The 17,263-nt window shown below is 42.3% G+C and overlaps 1 protein-coding gene across 2 annotated transcripts in view; it reads left to right on the forward strand.

The window, feature by feature from the left end:
• LOC139408682 (calcium/calmodulin-dependent protein kinase type 1D-like) overlaps positions 1 to 12,493 on the forward strand; it is a 43,325-nt gene extending 30,832 nt beyond the window's left edge. Inside the window, exons 3-11 of one of the 2 annotated variants that reach the window (XM_071152884.1) lie at positions 3,083 to 3,157; positions 3,975 to 4,113; positions 4,185 to 4,311; positions 5,341 to 5,416; positions 6,491 to 6,603; positions 7,141 to 7,219; positions 8,849 to 8,936; positions 9,188 to 9,353; positions 9,448 to 12,493. In XM_071152884.1, the coding sequence (XP_071008985.1) occupies positions 3,083 to 3,157; positions 3,975 to 4,113; positions 4,185 to 4,311; positions 5,341 to 5,416; positions 6,491 to 6,603; positions 7,141 to 7,219; positions 8,849 to 8,936; positions 9,188 to 9,353; positions 9,448 to 9,620 (1,036 nt within the window). In that variant the 3' untranslated portion in view covers positions 9,621 to 12,493. The remainder of the gene's footprint in view (positions 1 to 3,082; positions 3,158 to 3,974; positions 4,114 to 4,184; positions 4,312 to 5,340; positions 5,417 to 6,490; positions 6,604 to 7,140; positions 7,220 to 8,848; positions 8,937 to 9,187; positions 9,354 to 9,447) is intronic. The other variant, XM_071152895.1, reaches the window with a different exon arrangement.
• The last annotated feature ends 4,770 nt before the right edge of the window (positions 12,494 to 17,263 follow it).

The following is a 17,263-nucleotide window of genomic DNA, read 5'->3' on the forward strand; positions in this document are numbered from 1 at the left end:
AGTCTCTCGGCCCCAGCTTTCAGTCTCTTGGTCCCAACCTGTACTGACCTCGCTTTCTGGATGATAGCGGGGTGAACAGGCAGTGGCTCGGGTGGTTGTTGTCCTTAATGATCTTTTTGCCCTTCCTGTGACATCGGGTGCTGTAGGTGTCCTGGAGGGCAGATAGTTTTCCCTCTGTGATGTGTCTGGAGAGCACTGCAGTTGCGGGCAGTGCAGTTGCCTTACCAGGAGGTGATAAAGCCCTACAGGATGCTCTCAATTGTACATCTATGAGGGTTTTAGGTGCTATGCCAAATTTCTTCAGCCTCCTGAGGTGGAAGAGGCGCTGTTGTGCCTTCTTCACTACACTGTCTGTGTGAGTGGACCATTTCAGTGTGTCAGTGATGTGTACGCCGCTGAAGCTTTCCACCTTCTCCACTGCGGTCCGGTCGATGACAATAGGGGGGTGTTCCCTCTGCTGTTTCCTGAAGTCCACGATCAGCTCCTTTGTTTTGGTGACGTTGAGTGAAAGGTTATTTTCCTGGCACCACACTCCCAGGACCCTCACCTCCTCCCTGTAGCCTGTCTCGTCATTGTTGGTAATCAGGCCTATTGTTGTCGTCCGCAAACTTGATGATTGAGTTGAAGGCTTGCGTGGCCGCGCCGTCATGGGTGAACAAGGAGTACAGGAGGGGGCTGAGCACGCACCCTTGTGGGGCCCCAGTGCTGAGAATCAGCGAAGGGGAGGTTTGTTTCCTACTTTCACATCCTGGGGGTGGCCCGTCAGGAAGTCCAGGACCCAGTTGCACAGGGTGGGGTTCAGACCCAGGGCCTCGAGCTAAATGATGAGCTTGGAGGGTACTATGGTGTTGAATGCTGAGCTATTGTCAATGAACAGCATTCCTACTGTACAGGTATTCCTCTTGTACAGATGGGATAGGGCACTGTGCAGTGTGATGGTGATTGCATCATCTGTGGATCTATTGGGGTGGTAAGCAAATTGAAATGGGTCTACGGTGTCAGGTAAGGTAGAGGTGATATGGTCCTTGACTAGTCTCTCAAAGCACTTCATGATGAAAGAAGTGAGTGCTATGGGACAATAGTCATTTAGTTCAGTTACCTTTGCTTTCTTGGGTACAGAAATAATGGTGACCATCTTGAAGCATGTGGGGACAGCAGACTGGGATAGGGAGAGATTGAGCCAGCTGGTCTGCGCATGCTCTGAGTAAGCGACTAGGGATGCCGTCTGGGCCGGCAGCCTTGCGAGGGTTAACACGCTTAAATGTCTTGCTCACATCAGCCTTGGAGGAGGAGAGCCCACAGTCTTTGGTAGCAGTCCGCGTCTGTGGCACTGTGTTATCCTCACAGCGGGCGAAGAAGGTGTTTAACTTGTCTGGAAGCAAGACGTCGGTGTCCGTGACGTGGCTAATTTTCTTTTTGTTTTTCGTTACTATCTGTAGACCCTGCCATATACGTCTCGTATCTGAGCCGTTGAATTGCGAATCTACTTTGTCTCTATACTGACATTTTGCCTGTTTGATTGCCTTACAGAGGGAATAACTACACTGTTTTGTATTCGGCCATATTCCTAGTCATCTTGCCATGGTTAAATGCGGTGGTTCGCGCTTTGTTTTTCGCGAATGCTGCCATATATCCACGTTTTTGGTTAGGGTAGGTTTTAATAGTCACAGTGGGTACAACATCTCCTATACACTTTCTGATTAACTCAGTCACCATATCAATGTATTCATCAATGTTGTTCTCGGAGGCTACCTGCAACATATCCCAGTCCGCGTGATCAAAACTATCTTGAAGAGTGGATTCCGATTGGTCAGACCAGCGTTGCATAGTCTTAGCACGGGTACCTCCTGTTTGAGTTTCTGTCTATAAGCAGGGAGCAACTAAATGTTCATGACCCGATTCATATAAATCTTGTGAAATTATTAGAAATTCATATTAACACCTCCTACAGAATATGCTTTGCCATGATTTTGAGTGATTTTAAATAAACTTGTCATATATCTTCTTGAATCTGTAGGACATTAAACAATTTAGAGGTAAGATGGATATTGATTTTGAGACATGACATGTAGTGTTTTCATATTTTAGTACTATATGCACTTTTCAGATTAATTTAAAATTCCTGTTTTTCTAACATTTCTGAGCGCATACTAAGCTTTCTATTTTCAAAGCCTTTTACATTGACTTCAGCTCGTGTCACACAGATTTTGCGACCCACAGAAATTTAAAGACAACAACCACAAAATATGAAATCGACTGAAGTTGTTCCGAGAAACCTGCACTGCTATCAACAGAGCTCGTTGCTTATTATGGGATGTATCAGGTTACGAAATCTGACTTTTTTTTAGATATGTTTATGAAATGTTCGAGAAAGACCCCTCTGAACGATTCAGAACATGAATTATCATATTTGTCTTGGTAAAGTGTGTTTTATAACGTAAGGAAGTGAAATTTCATCACCATTTTTTACCCACTATGGGCAGAGTGGGTGGACACCCTATGATTAGTTAGAACTCTGAGCAGAGGGACTTTCTTTCTGTGTGTTTCAAATAGCACCCTATTCCCTATGTAGCTCAATGGACTTTGGTCAAAAGTAGGGCACAATATGGGGAATAGGGTGCAATTTGGGATTAAGACATTTCTCCTTGCTGCTGGTGAAACACTGAAGTAGAGGTTTCAACAAGTTCATTGTCTGCCTTGTCACCAGACACACAACCACCCACCCACACACACACACACACACACACACACACACACACACACACACACACACACACACACACACACACACTTTTCGCCCACACAGATTTGTTCTATGGCCTATTGAGAACAGAAAGAAAATTGAAAACACTTGATGATTCAAAGCAATTTAACATGAAAATCGCTGCGTTTCAAATGGACTCTGGTCAAAAGTAGTGCACTATAGGGAATATGGTGCTGTTTGGGACTGACATTGCTTTGTTGTGATGAATGCAATGAATAAAACTATTTGGTGAGGAAATTGTGCTTTATTGTGCTGTGCATTGAAATGATCAGAGGTTAGTAGAACAGTAAGCCAATTAAATACGTTTCCCCTCTTCAGGATAAAACATGAGAACATTGTGGCTTTGGAGGACATCTATGAGAGCTCCAACCACCTATACCTCATCATGCAGTTGTGAGTACAGTACCTCAACCACCATTTTGTCTGTCTGCATCTTGTATATGTCTGTCTGTCTTTCTGATAATGCAGGACCGGTGTTCATATTTCTATAAGAGGTGTCTGTAATGAAAATAAGATGTGCCGGTACTCTGTGTCCGTGTGAGCACTGGTCCAAATCAAATCACTGTGATAACGTATTATGTTTTGCTGCAGTAAGCGTTCAGGGGCTATCGAGGTGCATTTGGCCTTGGCAATACAAAAGCAAACCTGTGTGGATGTAAGCATTCCCAAAGAGTTGCTTCTATGTTTCTTTTGTGTCATGGTTGTAACACTGTAGCAAACACAGTCTGGCAAAATACTAATTTAAAAAGAGTCTCTAGGGTCAGTTTCCCAGACATGGATTTAGCCTTGACTGATTTTAAGAAAGGCATGATCAATGGAGAATCTCTATTGAAATAGCCTTTTCATTCAGGACTAAGATTAAGTGTCTGAAAAGTTTGAAAGAAAAGATAAAAGCTGCACACTAGCTCCGATGCAATCATTTATTCACCAACATTTCGACACAAAGCTTCGTTAGGGTGACATGTGTTTTAAGTATCTGGGGAACCAGCCCTAATTGAGGGTTAGGTTCATTCAGTCCTCAATCTCCTCAGAGTATCTGAACGGAAGCTGTTTGACTGCATCGTAAAGGGTTGGGGTTGAGGCTAGGGTTGAACCAGGAACTGAACATGAAGCCAGGGTTATGGTTAGGGTTGAAATTGAACCCCGGATATAGACATGATGCTAGGGTTACGGTTGGGTTAGATTGACTCAACCTCTGTCTCTGTCTCAGGGTGTCTGGTGGTGAGTTGTTTGACCGCATCGTAGAGAAGGGTTTCTACACAGAGATGGACGCCAGCAGACTCATTAAACAGGTGCTTGACGCTGTCAACTACCTCCACGACATGGGCATCGTACACAGAGACCTCAAGGTACTGAGTGAGACACATATACACAGAGCTCAAATCGCGTATTTCCCAATATTGATTGTTTCTTTTCTCAGCCAGAGAACCTGCTTTACTACAACCCCCATGACGAGGCCAAGATCATGATCAGTGACTTTGGTCTGTCTAAGATGGAGGGGACAGGAGACGTGATGGCCACTGCCTGTGGGACGCCAGGATATGTGGGTGAGGCTGTTCTCTCTACCCTCTGGGCTGTTAGGATCCATATTAGCTACTGCTAAAGCAGCAGCTACTCTTCCTGGGGTCCACACCGAACATGAAACATGACCTAATACAGAATGTGAATAGACAAGTACATCACAAAGACAAAACGACATAAATGCAATGAAAAAAAGTATGCATGCTTTCAGTTATGCCTTCATTATCATGTGATTCATACACGCTACTGAATGCAAGTGCAACACGCTCAAAAGGAAATGGAAATGCAATAACAAGCAGGTGCGTTGCGATTAGGATGACACTTCACTAAATTCCCCTGACGTGAATATAGCAACCTTGTTTCTATAGTTACCGCCTGTAATGGGTATGCTGGAGTAAAGTATAGGCCTTTTTTTTTTTGTTACGGTTACCACTCACAATGGGTTTCCTGGGGTAGCACGTAATCTCTTTAACGGGTAGACCTTTTGTTACAGTTACCACCCGCTATGGGCTTCATTAGGTAAAATGCAACATTCGTGAACATGAAATAACCAGGCCTTGAATCTTGAGCCTGGTTGCAGTTTATCGCCCTTTAACAGGTTAGTTGAGAGATAGCGTAACGTGTGTCAGTGCAACCTGCTCTGGGTTTCATTAGGTAAAACGGAAGGAAGACATGACATAAGGAAGTCTGCAGTAGTGACATAATCTAAACATATCTCTACTTCTGGGTTAACCTAAACATAATTCACCTAATTGGACCGGAGGAAACCTCACCCAAACAAAATGAATAGGAGTTTGGTAGATACAGTGGTGAAGTAGTGGGTGGTTTCTGAACAACACTCCATAAGAACATATGGCAGCAGAGCTTTGGTTCTCCCTTACTTCAATTGTGTCCTTGTTTACTTAGGGGTTAATGTGGAAGAAGCCTTATTTCCTATCCACACCAGTATGTTTGGAACATACTTTGCTAGTGTCAGTTTAAGCTCGACGCAGGGATTGTTATGCAAGGCCTCAATGTTCTAAATCTCCCTCTGAACCTTATGATGTTCCCCACAGCCCCAGAGGTTCTGGCTCAGAAGCCCTACAGCAAGGCAGTGGACTGCTGGTCTATCGGAGTCATCGCCTACATTCTGTAAGTACCTCATAACAACGTTTTTTTTTTGTGTGTGTGTCACTGGCCTAGGCACAATACCCCATTATGTCAAAGTGAAATGATGTGTTTAGATAATTTTTTTTACAAATGAATGAAAAGCTGAAATGTCTTGTCGATATGTATTCAACCCCTTTGTTAAGGCAAGCCTAAATAAATTCAGGAGTAAAAATGTGTTTAAAACGTCACATAATAAGTTGCATGGATTCACTCTGTGTGCAATAATAATAAAAAATACTAATTCATCTCTGTACGACACACATACATTTATCTGTAAGGTCGTGCAGTGAATTTCAGACACTGGTTCAACCACAAAGACCAGAGAGGTAAAACAATTACGGAGTTGAATGGCTATGATAGTAGAGAACGGCTCAACAACATTGAAGTTACTCCACAATACTAACCTAAATGACAGAGTAAAAGAAGGAAGCCTGTACAGAATAGCAAATATTCCAAAACATGCATCCTGTTTGCAATAAAGCATTAAAGTAAAACTGCAGCAAAGAAATTAACTTCATATCCTGAATACAAAGCGTTATGTTTGGGGTGAATCCAACAAAACACATCACTGAGTTACCACTCTTCAACAGACACTGGGAGTCAACGTCACCTTTCAGCATGACAGTAACCTAAAAATACAAGGCCAAGTCTACACAGGAGTTGCTTACCAAGATGACATTGAATGTTCTTGAGTGGCTTAGTTACAGTTTTGACCTAAATCGTCTTGAAAATATATGGCAAGACTTCAAATTGGCTGTCTAGCAAGGATCAACAACCAGCTTGTTTATATATTTTTTAAGAATAATGTGCAAATATTGTTCAATCCAGGTGTTCAAAGCTCTTAGAGACTCACCCAGAAAGAGTCACAGTTGTATTCGCTGCCAAAGGTGATTCTAACATGTATGGGCTACAAGGTGTGAATATTTATGTAAATGTAAAGAAAGAAATAATAGCTACATTTTGAATTCAGGCTGTAACAAAACACAATGTGGAATAAGTCAAGGGTGTGAATACTTTCTGTAGGCAATGTATATTGATATGTTATCTGTCCCCAAGGTTGTGTGGTTACCCTCCATTCTATGACGAGAATGACTCTAAGTTGTTTGAGCAGATACTCAAGGCAGACTATGAGTTTGATGCACCCTATTGGGATGATATATCGGATTCAGGTGAGCCGTGTGTGTTTGCATCTGTACGCGTGCACATTTGCTATTCTAGTCATTTTGCCGACGCTCTTACCCAGAGCTACTTAAAGAAGTGAGTGTATACATTTTCATACTTTTTTTCAAACTAGTCCCCTGTGCGAATTGAACCCACCACATTGGCATTGCAAGGACCATGCTCTACCAACTGAGCCACACGGGATCCAGTACCCGATGTCTTCATAAGAATAGTAAACCAACTGAAATTCAGTGAAGTGAGGACATTTCTCCGGTCCTCACTTGTAAAATTGAGATTTTACGGTTAGGTTTAGGGGTCAGGGTAAGGACTAGGGGTGAGGGAAAGGGGTTAGGGAAAATAAGATTTTGAATGGGGAATCAATTGTTGGTCCCCAAAAAGTCCACACGAGTATAGTAAGACATAGCTGGGCTTGTATATGAATGTGTGTGCACGTATACAATTGTTTGTGTGTAATTGCCATCTTGAATTAATGGCACATGGTATACAGTCCCATGAGTGAGATTGTGTGTATCTTCCACATACAGCCAAAGAGTTCATCAGCTCTCTGATGGAGAAGGATCCACAGAAGAGATTCACCTGTGACCAGGCTCTAGCCCACCCCTGGTGAGTGTCTGATTGCCACCAGACTGACTGAGCACCGTCATACAGCTGCTGGTCCCAATTTACTCCATACCCCTTTCTCTTTGCCCTAACCCATTGATGTTTGCAGATCTGAAGGGTCTGGGTAGGTAGAGCCCGTTAAAGCCTCCTCATATCTCTTCCACCTTACCGATCTGTAAACATCAAAGTGTTAGGAACAATGGGAAGGGGTGGTAAGTGAATTGGGACCAAACAATCAAAGGGAACAATGCACCGTGGTGAAAGCTGACGCAGATAGAGGATGCCTGGATGATGCAGGTGTTACGTAGAGCAGTGCCATGCGTGTCCTCCCACTGTCATCCGTCACCATGACTCCCTCCCCGCCTCCTAAACTCTCTCCTCTCCTGGTCTGAGACTGGGGGGGGAAACAGACTGGGGTGGGGAAGACAGAGACCCACAGATGCAAATTATGCAAAATCGCAACCATCAAAAGCCACCAGGTTATTACCAGCTGATGTCTCATTAAACCATCAATACGTGCTAAAATCACGCACACAGCTGGTCTCAACTGCAACCAACATTGGCCAGCGATTTACCTCTCCCTAACAGGGATGTCGAGGTTGTCTTTTAGTCATGATTACATTGCCAAGACAATTTTGCCCTCTGGTTGGTAATTATCATTGGAACAACTTAGTCCTACTTTATGAGCAGACTAAGGACGATTTCTATATTTGACAATCATTCCGTACAACTGAGATAAAGCATTTCCTCCTTTACCACGGCAAGTCTACTATGGCAGTTTACCCGACACTGTGTATGAAACGGAATACTAATGTTGACGTGTAGCCTACTCATTCTTTTATTCGTTTCCAATTTATATAGTCCATTAAATACAACTGTCTTTAAAATAAAATAGTCTGATATGGTAAATTCTTATCAAGATTGGGGGTAAAATATCCCTGGACAGTCCTTATTTGAAATGTGTAACTAAATCAAGTAAATTGAACATGTTATTTTTTTTTTATCAAAGGAAAATGTCGTCTAAAGTTAATTCGATTGGCATATATTATATTGTTTTGCAATATTTAAGGTGAAATGTTTGAATGAAATATAGGACCACTACAAGTATTTTCACACATTCATCAGCCTTACGTTTTCCAATGCTCCTGATAGGTCGATATTTGAAACAGAGCACCTCGACTAGCTGTCTGGTAATCCTAACCACTTCATACGGTAACAACGAGAGATCAACTGATCTGCTGGTTTATCCTTAGTGTTTTTTTTTTGTTGCAATCAAGCTTAGTTTAGCCCGCAGGTGCACGTAATCTCATGTTAGTAGCATTTTAAGAAATCCAGCGGGATCCTGCAGGATAAATGATGCCTGTCCATTGCGCCATTTGAGCCATTGCGTCTTGGGCCTATTGTGACTTGGGCAGGTGGCTTGATAGAGTTTATATAGACTCACAAAGGGTGGTTGTAACAGGTGGGTATTATATAACGTGAGACGGGTCAGTACACATCCTATCACCAGCTTGGAGCTGGTGCTAGGTACCCAGGCCAGGATTTGTTTTTACCATGTTAAAAGGAAAACATCTGCACACTGCATGTTCTTTATCAATACTTTTTAACCAATAAACAGACATTGTATTACAGGATTGCTGGGGACACGGCTCTCTGCAAGAACATCCATGAATCAGTCAGTCGGCAGATGAGGAAAAATTTTGCCAAAAGCAAATGGAGGGTGGGTACACAATTTACTCTTCTCTCTTTTTTGGGGGAGGGGGGGTTCTGTCACCCCCTGTGGCCCATCCCACATGAAATGTATTAAATAACACATTCATATTAAGCACCCAAGCATGCAAAAAGTACCAATTTACAATGTGCACAATGTGAACATAAACATAGTTATCCTTCCTATTTTGCATGCCTGTTCTCGCCATCTCTCCTCACCTGCCTCCTCTCCCTCCTTCTCTCTCTCTGTTTCCTCCACAGCAAGCGTTTAACGCCACGGCAGTGATTCGTCATATGAGGCGCTTGCAGCTGGGCAGTAGTCTGAACAGCAGCTTTGGCAGCAGTATGAGCTTTGACCAACAGGGACCGAACTCTATGCTGGCCAAGAGCATGTCTGTAGACTGTGCCACCCTCTCACGCAAAGATGGTGACTGAATGACGCCTTTATGTTACTTTACCGGTTTAGTCTGGTATTTTGGATCTGTAACTTTTGAGTGATTCTAGTGATCTTCTCCCCTCAGGTCCTCCACAACCTCTGCCCACTCTGCCTCTCTCCACTGCAGCTTGCAGTGCCCCTGCCAGCATCAGAGGGGAACCACAGGCAGAACCACAGGTGGTGGCTACAGCTGCAGTGGTGGAGCCACCCCGGCCACGCCCCTCCACAGTCACCACAATCCACATGGGGACTAAATGACGTCAGGTTCCGCGGGAGGTCAGTTGGGAGACCACAGAGCTTTGAGTTGGTATTCTTAATTCAACCCCTCAGAATTCCAGAATTTCTCTCCTAGTCTGCCCACCCCGCCCATTATCAGCTGTTGGGATTGAGAACTTGAGGACCATGGCTCAGCACTTACTGCGTCCTCAGGGCAGCACTCTGTCTGTACCCAACCACAGTAAGTGTATTCAGAGATGTGAAATAAAATGAAGAGCGCTCACAGGATTTCCTATTCTATCAAACAGACAATCACATCTGTTCTACATGATATATGCCTATTTGAACATTCTACTTCCTAACGGACCACAGGTCTGGTGGTGAAGAGATGAGGAAGACCACTGTCTCTCTCTGTCTACTGACCAGAGGGTTTAGTTTCCCAGTGTTTACATTGGGTTGGTGCACTCGGTACGGAGTAATTGCAACACAAAATGTCCACCTCTTATAGAATGTTCACTCTAAAATATGAACACGGACATTGAAAATATTGTACTGTAAAATGAAAATGGCTCCTGAAATGAATACCGGCATCTTTGTCATTCCACTTCAAGCACTGCCGTGTTGTACGACTGTCCTCCAGAAGACAAGAAGACCTGTTTTGTATGGGACATTGGTGGTGTTATGAGGCCACACTATGCTAGGTTGAAGATGGAGAAGGTTAAGACAACGTAATAATTCCGTGCAAGATGCGTTCGAATATAAACAAATTCATTGGACCAGCGCTGGAGCGAAAATGACTGGAAGTGAATGTTAGCAGTACAGAAAGTTTGCCATCAAAGTGGAAAATTAACACAATCGTAGAGAATATCTGTTAACTACTCAGCCAACAAATAACTTAACTGTTTTACTGTCATTCTATTCGTTTAAATGTTTTTTTTTTCAAATGAGCTACAGACACTTTACTACTTGATTTCCCAACTGCTGGTCACGTTTTCAATGCTTCTCTCCTGTAAAATCAGAAACAGCGCTGGTCCAATGAATGTATTTCTTTTCAAATGCTGCCGCATGGAATTATTCCGTTTTCTTCTCCTTATGGGAACTCACCATGTTTTTATTAGTCTTTGTTATTGAGACTGCTGTAATTCTGAGACTGTGAGTGTCAGGGGCATCACGCCCTCTATGCCTTGTGTTCAAAATTGCACCCTGAAACCATTGTGAGGAGTTACTTTTATGAAACTGAAACAGCATTCAAGACTAAAATAGTGATGACTTCTTATCCTAATTTCTAGTTTTCATTTTTAGCTGCAGTTAAGGTTGAGTAAAATCACTGGTTCATTATTCCCAACTGTAGGGCATAGTGGTTATATATATTTGCTTTATGTTTTCTGGATATATAATGTCAGTAAAACACATATATCTGCAGAATCATGCACACACCTGTGAATGAAGTGCTTTACTGGTGTGAGACAACTGGCAAGAGCAGTTTTGACGGCCGGTTGTGACGGTAATGACGGTCGCTTGTGACGGTAATGACGGTTGTGACAGTTATGCATTCATCGTACACTTTTCCTGATTGAAAGGTATTGAATTATTTATTTTCTTATTCTGACTCTTGTAAGAACTTTACTTACAGGGGAAAAAAATTGTAAATGTGTCACAATATGTCAGATATGTTGTCAGTAGTAGGTTCAAATGTATAGTTGTTACTTGTGAATAATTGCGATGTAACTGTGACGCCATCCTTAGCATAAGGATAGCATAGCTTTGTGACCTGTTCTCAGGGAGATACTTTGACAATTTGATGAAATGAAATCCCAGTTCTGATGCTGAGGTTGACGTTTATGATGATGATGCATGTATTAACTAAAGCAAGCTTTGCATATTCTTACGTGTCCCGTCAGGACAGTTCAGCTCATAATTAAAAAAAAAATTGGTGGGGATGAACCTTACGTGGAATGGACAGTTTGATATATCCCATTTTGGGGGCATTGTTTAAAAATCAAACAAATGGGATGAGACTGAAATGATGCGTATTATAACAATGACCACTGCAATAGAGTTCAATTTAAACACATATGACAAACTAAGAAATAAAGATTGAAGTCATTTGATAGTCAGTGCGCCATTGCAGAATAATTTTGTAGGAGCCTGTGTAGTATAGCCAACTTTAGTTACCTTTTGCTGCTTTGCTTCTTCCCCCCCAGGCGCTGGCTGTTCCCAGAAGTGCTCACACACTGTTTGGTCAGTGTACTTTCATACCCGTCCTTTGAATTTAGCAGCCAGTTGCTGTCTCTCTCACTGTCCTCACTCTCTGTCTTCGCTCCTCTCTCCCAAAACGAACGGTCTTCACGCTGCAAGGAGGAGGGACATCTGTCTAGCAAGCGTTTTTACCTGTGATATACCACTGCTTAATATTTCACTGTTCGACATGGATGGAACCAGGGTTGATTTCATTTCATTCAGTTTACTTTCTGAATTGACTTTATTTCAAATGGTATTGACCCCCAACCCTGGATGCAACTTAAAAGCTTGAAATTAGTATGTTTCGATGTTGAGCACAATTGTAGATCTCAATGTGCAATGTTGATGTAAAAGGACTTGAAAAACTACTTCTCAGGGGCAGTAAACTATGAGTATAGATATATGTTCATGAAGATGTAGATCCTCTTGTCCTTTTGTAGATATACATCCCAGTAACCATATTTGCTTGGATTGCGGTGTTTATTGATTTTCTACGTTACAAATACTGTATGTTCTCTTCAAAAACAGCATGATACAAAGCACGAAATATAAAGCTTTTACAAAGCATGCATGAAAAGCACTTTGTTTGAGAGATACTGTGTATACAGGTTGTGATAAATTGGACTACAAGATGACTAACTATTGAATACAATCAAATAAAAAGTAAGAATATACTTAACTCCAGGGGGCTTACTGTGGGGTGCTATTGCAAAGCAGTGTCTAATAAAACATAAATATTACACCGTGTGTACACGACCGGTCAACGGTTTTAGAACACCTACTCATTCAAGGGTTTTTTGGGGGGACTATTTTCTACATTGTAGAATAATAGTGAAGACATAAACTATGAAATAATCATGTAGTAGCCAACAAAAAAAAGTTAAATCTCAAATATATTTTGATTTGTTTAACACTTTTTTTTAGGTTACTACATAATTTCATAGCGATGTCTTCACTATTATTCTACAATGTAGAAAATAGTCAAAAAAAAACAAAACTTGAATGAGTAGGTGTTCTAAAACTTTTGACCGTGTGTGTGTGTGTGTGTGTGTGTGTGTGTGTGTGTGTGTGTGTGTGTGTGTGTGTGTGTGTGTGTGTGTATGTATGTATACACACATACAGTACCAGTCCAAAGTTTGGGTCTTTCTTTATTTTTTACTATTTTCTAGACATCAAAACTATGAATCACATATGGAATCATGTAGTAACTAAAAAAGTGTTATACAAATCAAAATATATTTGAGATTCTTCAAAGTAGCCACCCTTTACCTTGATGACAGCTTTGCACGCTCTTTGCATTCTCTCAACCAGGTTCATGAGGTAGTCACCTGGAATGCTTCCCAACCGTCTAGAAGGAGTTCCCACATATGCTGAGCACTTGTTGGCTGCTTTTCCTTCACTCTGCAGTCCAACTCATCCCAAACCATCTCATTCTGATTGAGGTCGGGTGATTCTTGAGGCCAGGTCATCTGATGCAGCACTCCATCACTCTCCTTGGTCAAATAGCCCTTACACAACCTGGAGGTGTGTTTTGGGTCATTGTCCCGTTAAAAAATGTTCTACTCTGCGTCTCACAAAGACACAGCGGTTGGAACCAAAAATCTCCAATTTGGACTCATCAGACCAAAGGACAGATTTCCACCTCTCTAATTTCCATTGCTCGTGTTTTTTTTGGCATCCTTCAGTAATGGTTTCTTTGCAGCAATTCAATCATGAAGGCCTGATTCACTCAGTCTCCTCTGAACAGTTGATGTTGTGATGTCTGTTATTTGAACTCTGTGAAGAATATATTTGGGTTGCAATCTGAGAAGCAGTTAATTGCCGATTTCTGAGGGTGGTAACTCTAATGGACTTATCCTCTGAAGCAGAGGTAACTCCAGGTCTTCCTTTCCTGTGGCAGTCCTCATGAGAGCCAGTTTCATCATAGTGCTTGATGGTTTTTGCAACTGCACTCGAAGAAACTTTCAAAGTTCTTGAAATGTTTCGTGTTGACTGACCTTCATATCTTAAAGTAATGATGGACTGTCCTTCCTCTTTGCTTATTTGAGCTGTTCTTGCTATAATATGGTCTTGGTCTTTTACCAAAAAGGGCTATCTTCTGTATACCTTGTTACAACACAACTGATGGGCTCAAACTCAAGAAAAGAAATTAATTCCAGGTGACTACCTCATGATGCTGGTTGAGAGAATGCCAAGAGCATGCAATGCTGTCAAGGCAAAGGGTGGCTACTTTGATGAATCTCAATTATAAAATATATTTTGACTTGTTTAACACTTTATTTTGTTTACTACATGATTCCATATGTGTTATTTCATAGTTTTGATGCCTTCACTATTATTCTACAATGTAGAAAATAGTAAAAATAAAGAGAAACCCTGGAATGAGTAGGTGTGTATATATACAGTGGGGAGAACAAGTATTTGATACACTGCCGATTTTGCAGGTTTCCCCACTTACAAAGCATGTAGAGGTCTGTCATTTTTGTTATTGGTACACTTCAACTGTGAGAGACGGAATCTAAAACAAAAATCCAGAAAATCACATTGTATGATTTTTAAGTAATTCATTTGCATTTTATTGCATGACATACTATATATATATATATGCTCATATATTTATAAATGGAAGGTTATCCGGCTTCAACTGTGTGTGTAATTGTGTGTGTGTATATATATACACTGCTCAAAAAAATAAAGGGAACACTTAAACAACACAATGTAACTCCAAGTCAATCACACTTCTGTGAAATCAAACTGTCCACTTAGGAAGCAACACTGATTGACAATACATTTCACATGCTGTTGTGCAAATGGAATAGACAACAGGTGGAAATTATATGCAATTAGCAAGACACCCCCAATAAAGGAGTGGTTCTGCAGCTGGTGACCACAGACCACTTCTCAGTTCCTATGCTTCCTGGCTGATGTTTTGGACACTTTTGAATGCTGGCGGTGCTTTCACTCTAGTGGTAGCATGAGACGGAGTCTACAACCCACACAAGTGGCTCAGGTAGTGCAGCTCATCCAGGATGGCACATCAATGCGAGCTGTGGCAAAAAGGTTTGCTGTGTCTGTCAGCGTAGTGTCCAGAGCATGGAGGCGCTACCAGGAGACAGGCCAGTACATCAGGAGACGTGGAGGAGGCCGTAGGAGGGCAACAACCCAGCAGCAGGACCGCTACCTCCGCCTTTGTGCAAGGAGGAGCACTGCCAGAGCCCTGCAAAATGACCTCCAGCAGGCCACAAATGTGCATGTGTCTGCTCAAACGGTCAGAAACAGACTTCATGAGGGGGGTATGGCATTTGGCATTTGCCAGAGAACACCAAGATTGGCAAATTCGCCACTGGCGCCCTGTGCTCTTCACAGATGAAAGCAGGTTCACACTGAGCACATGTGACAGATGTGACAGAGTCTGGAGACGCCATGGAGAACGTTCTGCTGCCTGCAACATCCAGCATGACCGGTTTGGTGGTGGGTCAGTCATGGTGTGGGGTGGCATTTCTTTGGGGGGCTGCACAGCCCTCCATGTGCTTGCCAGAGGTAGCCTGACTGCCATTAGGTACCGAGATGAGATCCTCAGACCCCTTGTGAGACCATATGCTGGTGCGGTTGGCCCTGGGTTCCTTCTAATGCAAGACAATGCTAGACCTCATGTGGCTGGAGTGTGTCAGCAGTTCCTGCAAGAGGAAGGCATTGACACTATGGACTGGCCCGCCCGTTCCCCAGACCTGAATCCAATTGAGCACATCTGGGACATCATGTCTCGCTCCATCCACCACAGACTGTCCAGGAGGTAGCGGATGCTTTAGTCCAGGTCTGGGAGGAGATCCCTCAGGAGACCATCCGCCACCTCATCAGGAGCATGCCCAGGCTTTGAAGGGAGGTCATACAGGCACGTGGAGGCCACACACACTACTGAGCCTCATTTGACTTGTTTTAAGGACATTACATCAAAGTTGGATCAGCCTGTAGTGTGGTTTTCCACTTTAATTTTGAGTGTGACTCCGAATCCAGACCTCCATGGGTTGATCAATTTGATTTCCATTGATCATTTTTGTGTGATTTTGTTGTCAGCACATTCAACTATGTAAAGAAAAAAGTATTTAATAAGAATATTTCAGTCATTCAGATCTAGGATGTTATTTTAGTGTTCCCTTTATTTTTTTGAGCATATATATATATATATATATATATATATATATATATATATATATATATATATATACACACACACACACAAGTCGGAAGTTTACATGCACCTTAGCCAAATACATTTAAACTCAGTTTTTCACAATTCCTGACATTTAATCCTAGTAAAAATTATCTGTTTTAGGTCAGTTAGGATCACCACTTTATTTTAAGAATGTGACATGTCAGAATAATAGTTGAGAGAATTATTTATTTCAGTTTGTATTTCTTTCATCACATTCCCAGTGGGTCAGAAGTTTACATACACTCAATTAGTATTTGGTAGCATTGCCTTTAAATTGTTTAACTTGGGTCAAACGTTTCAGGTAGCCTTCCACAAGCTACTCACAATAAATTGGGTGAATTTCGGCCCATTCCTCCTGACAGAGCTGGTGTAACTGAGTCAGGTTTGTAGGCCTCCTTGCTTGCACACGCTTTTTCAGTTCTGCCCACACATTTTCTATAGGATTGAAGTCAGGGCTTTGTGATGGCCACTCCAATACCTTGACTTTGTTGTCCTTAAGCCATTTTTCCACAACTTTGGAAGTATGCTTGGGGTCATTGTCCATTTGGAAAACCCATTTGCGACCAAGCTTTAATTTCCTGACTGATGTCTTGAGATGTTGCTTCAATATATCCACATAATTTCCCTTCTTCATGATGCCATCTATTTTGTGAAGTGCACCAGTCCCTCCTGCAGCAAAGCACCTCCACAACATGATGCTGCCACCCCCGTGCTTCACGGTTGGGATGGTATTCTTTGGCTTGCAAGCCTCCCCCTTTTTCCTCCAAACATAACGATGGTCATTATGGCCAAACAGTTATATTTTTCTTTCATCAGACCAGAGGACATTTCTCAAAAAAAGTACGATCTTTGTCCCCATGTGCAGTTGCAAACCGAAGTCTGCCTCTTTTATGGTGATTTTAGAGCAGTGGCTTCTTCCTTGCTGAGCGGCCTTTCAGGTTATGTCGATATCGGACTCATTTTACTGTGGATATAGATACTATTGTACCTGATTCCTCCAGCATCTTCACAAGGTCATTAGCTGTTTTTCTGGGATCGATTTGCACTTTTTGCACCAAAGCACCTTCATCTCTAGGAGACAGAATGCATCTCCTTCTTGAGAGGTGTGACGGCTGCGTGGTGCCATGGTGTTTATACTTGCATACTATTGTTTGTACAGATGAATGTGGTACCTTCAGGCGTTTGGAAATTGCTCCCAAGGATGAACCAGACTTCTGGAGGTCTACAATTT

The sequence above is a fragment of the Oncorhynchus clarkii genome, chromosome 1, assembly GCF_045791955.1.
Source record: "Oncorhynchus clarkii lewisi isolate Uvic-CL-2024 chromosome 1, UVic_Ocla_1.0, whole genome shotgun sequence".
NCBI lineage: Eukaryota > Metazoa > Chordata > Actinopteri > Salmoniformes > Salmonidae > Oncorhynchus > Oncorhynchus clarkii.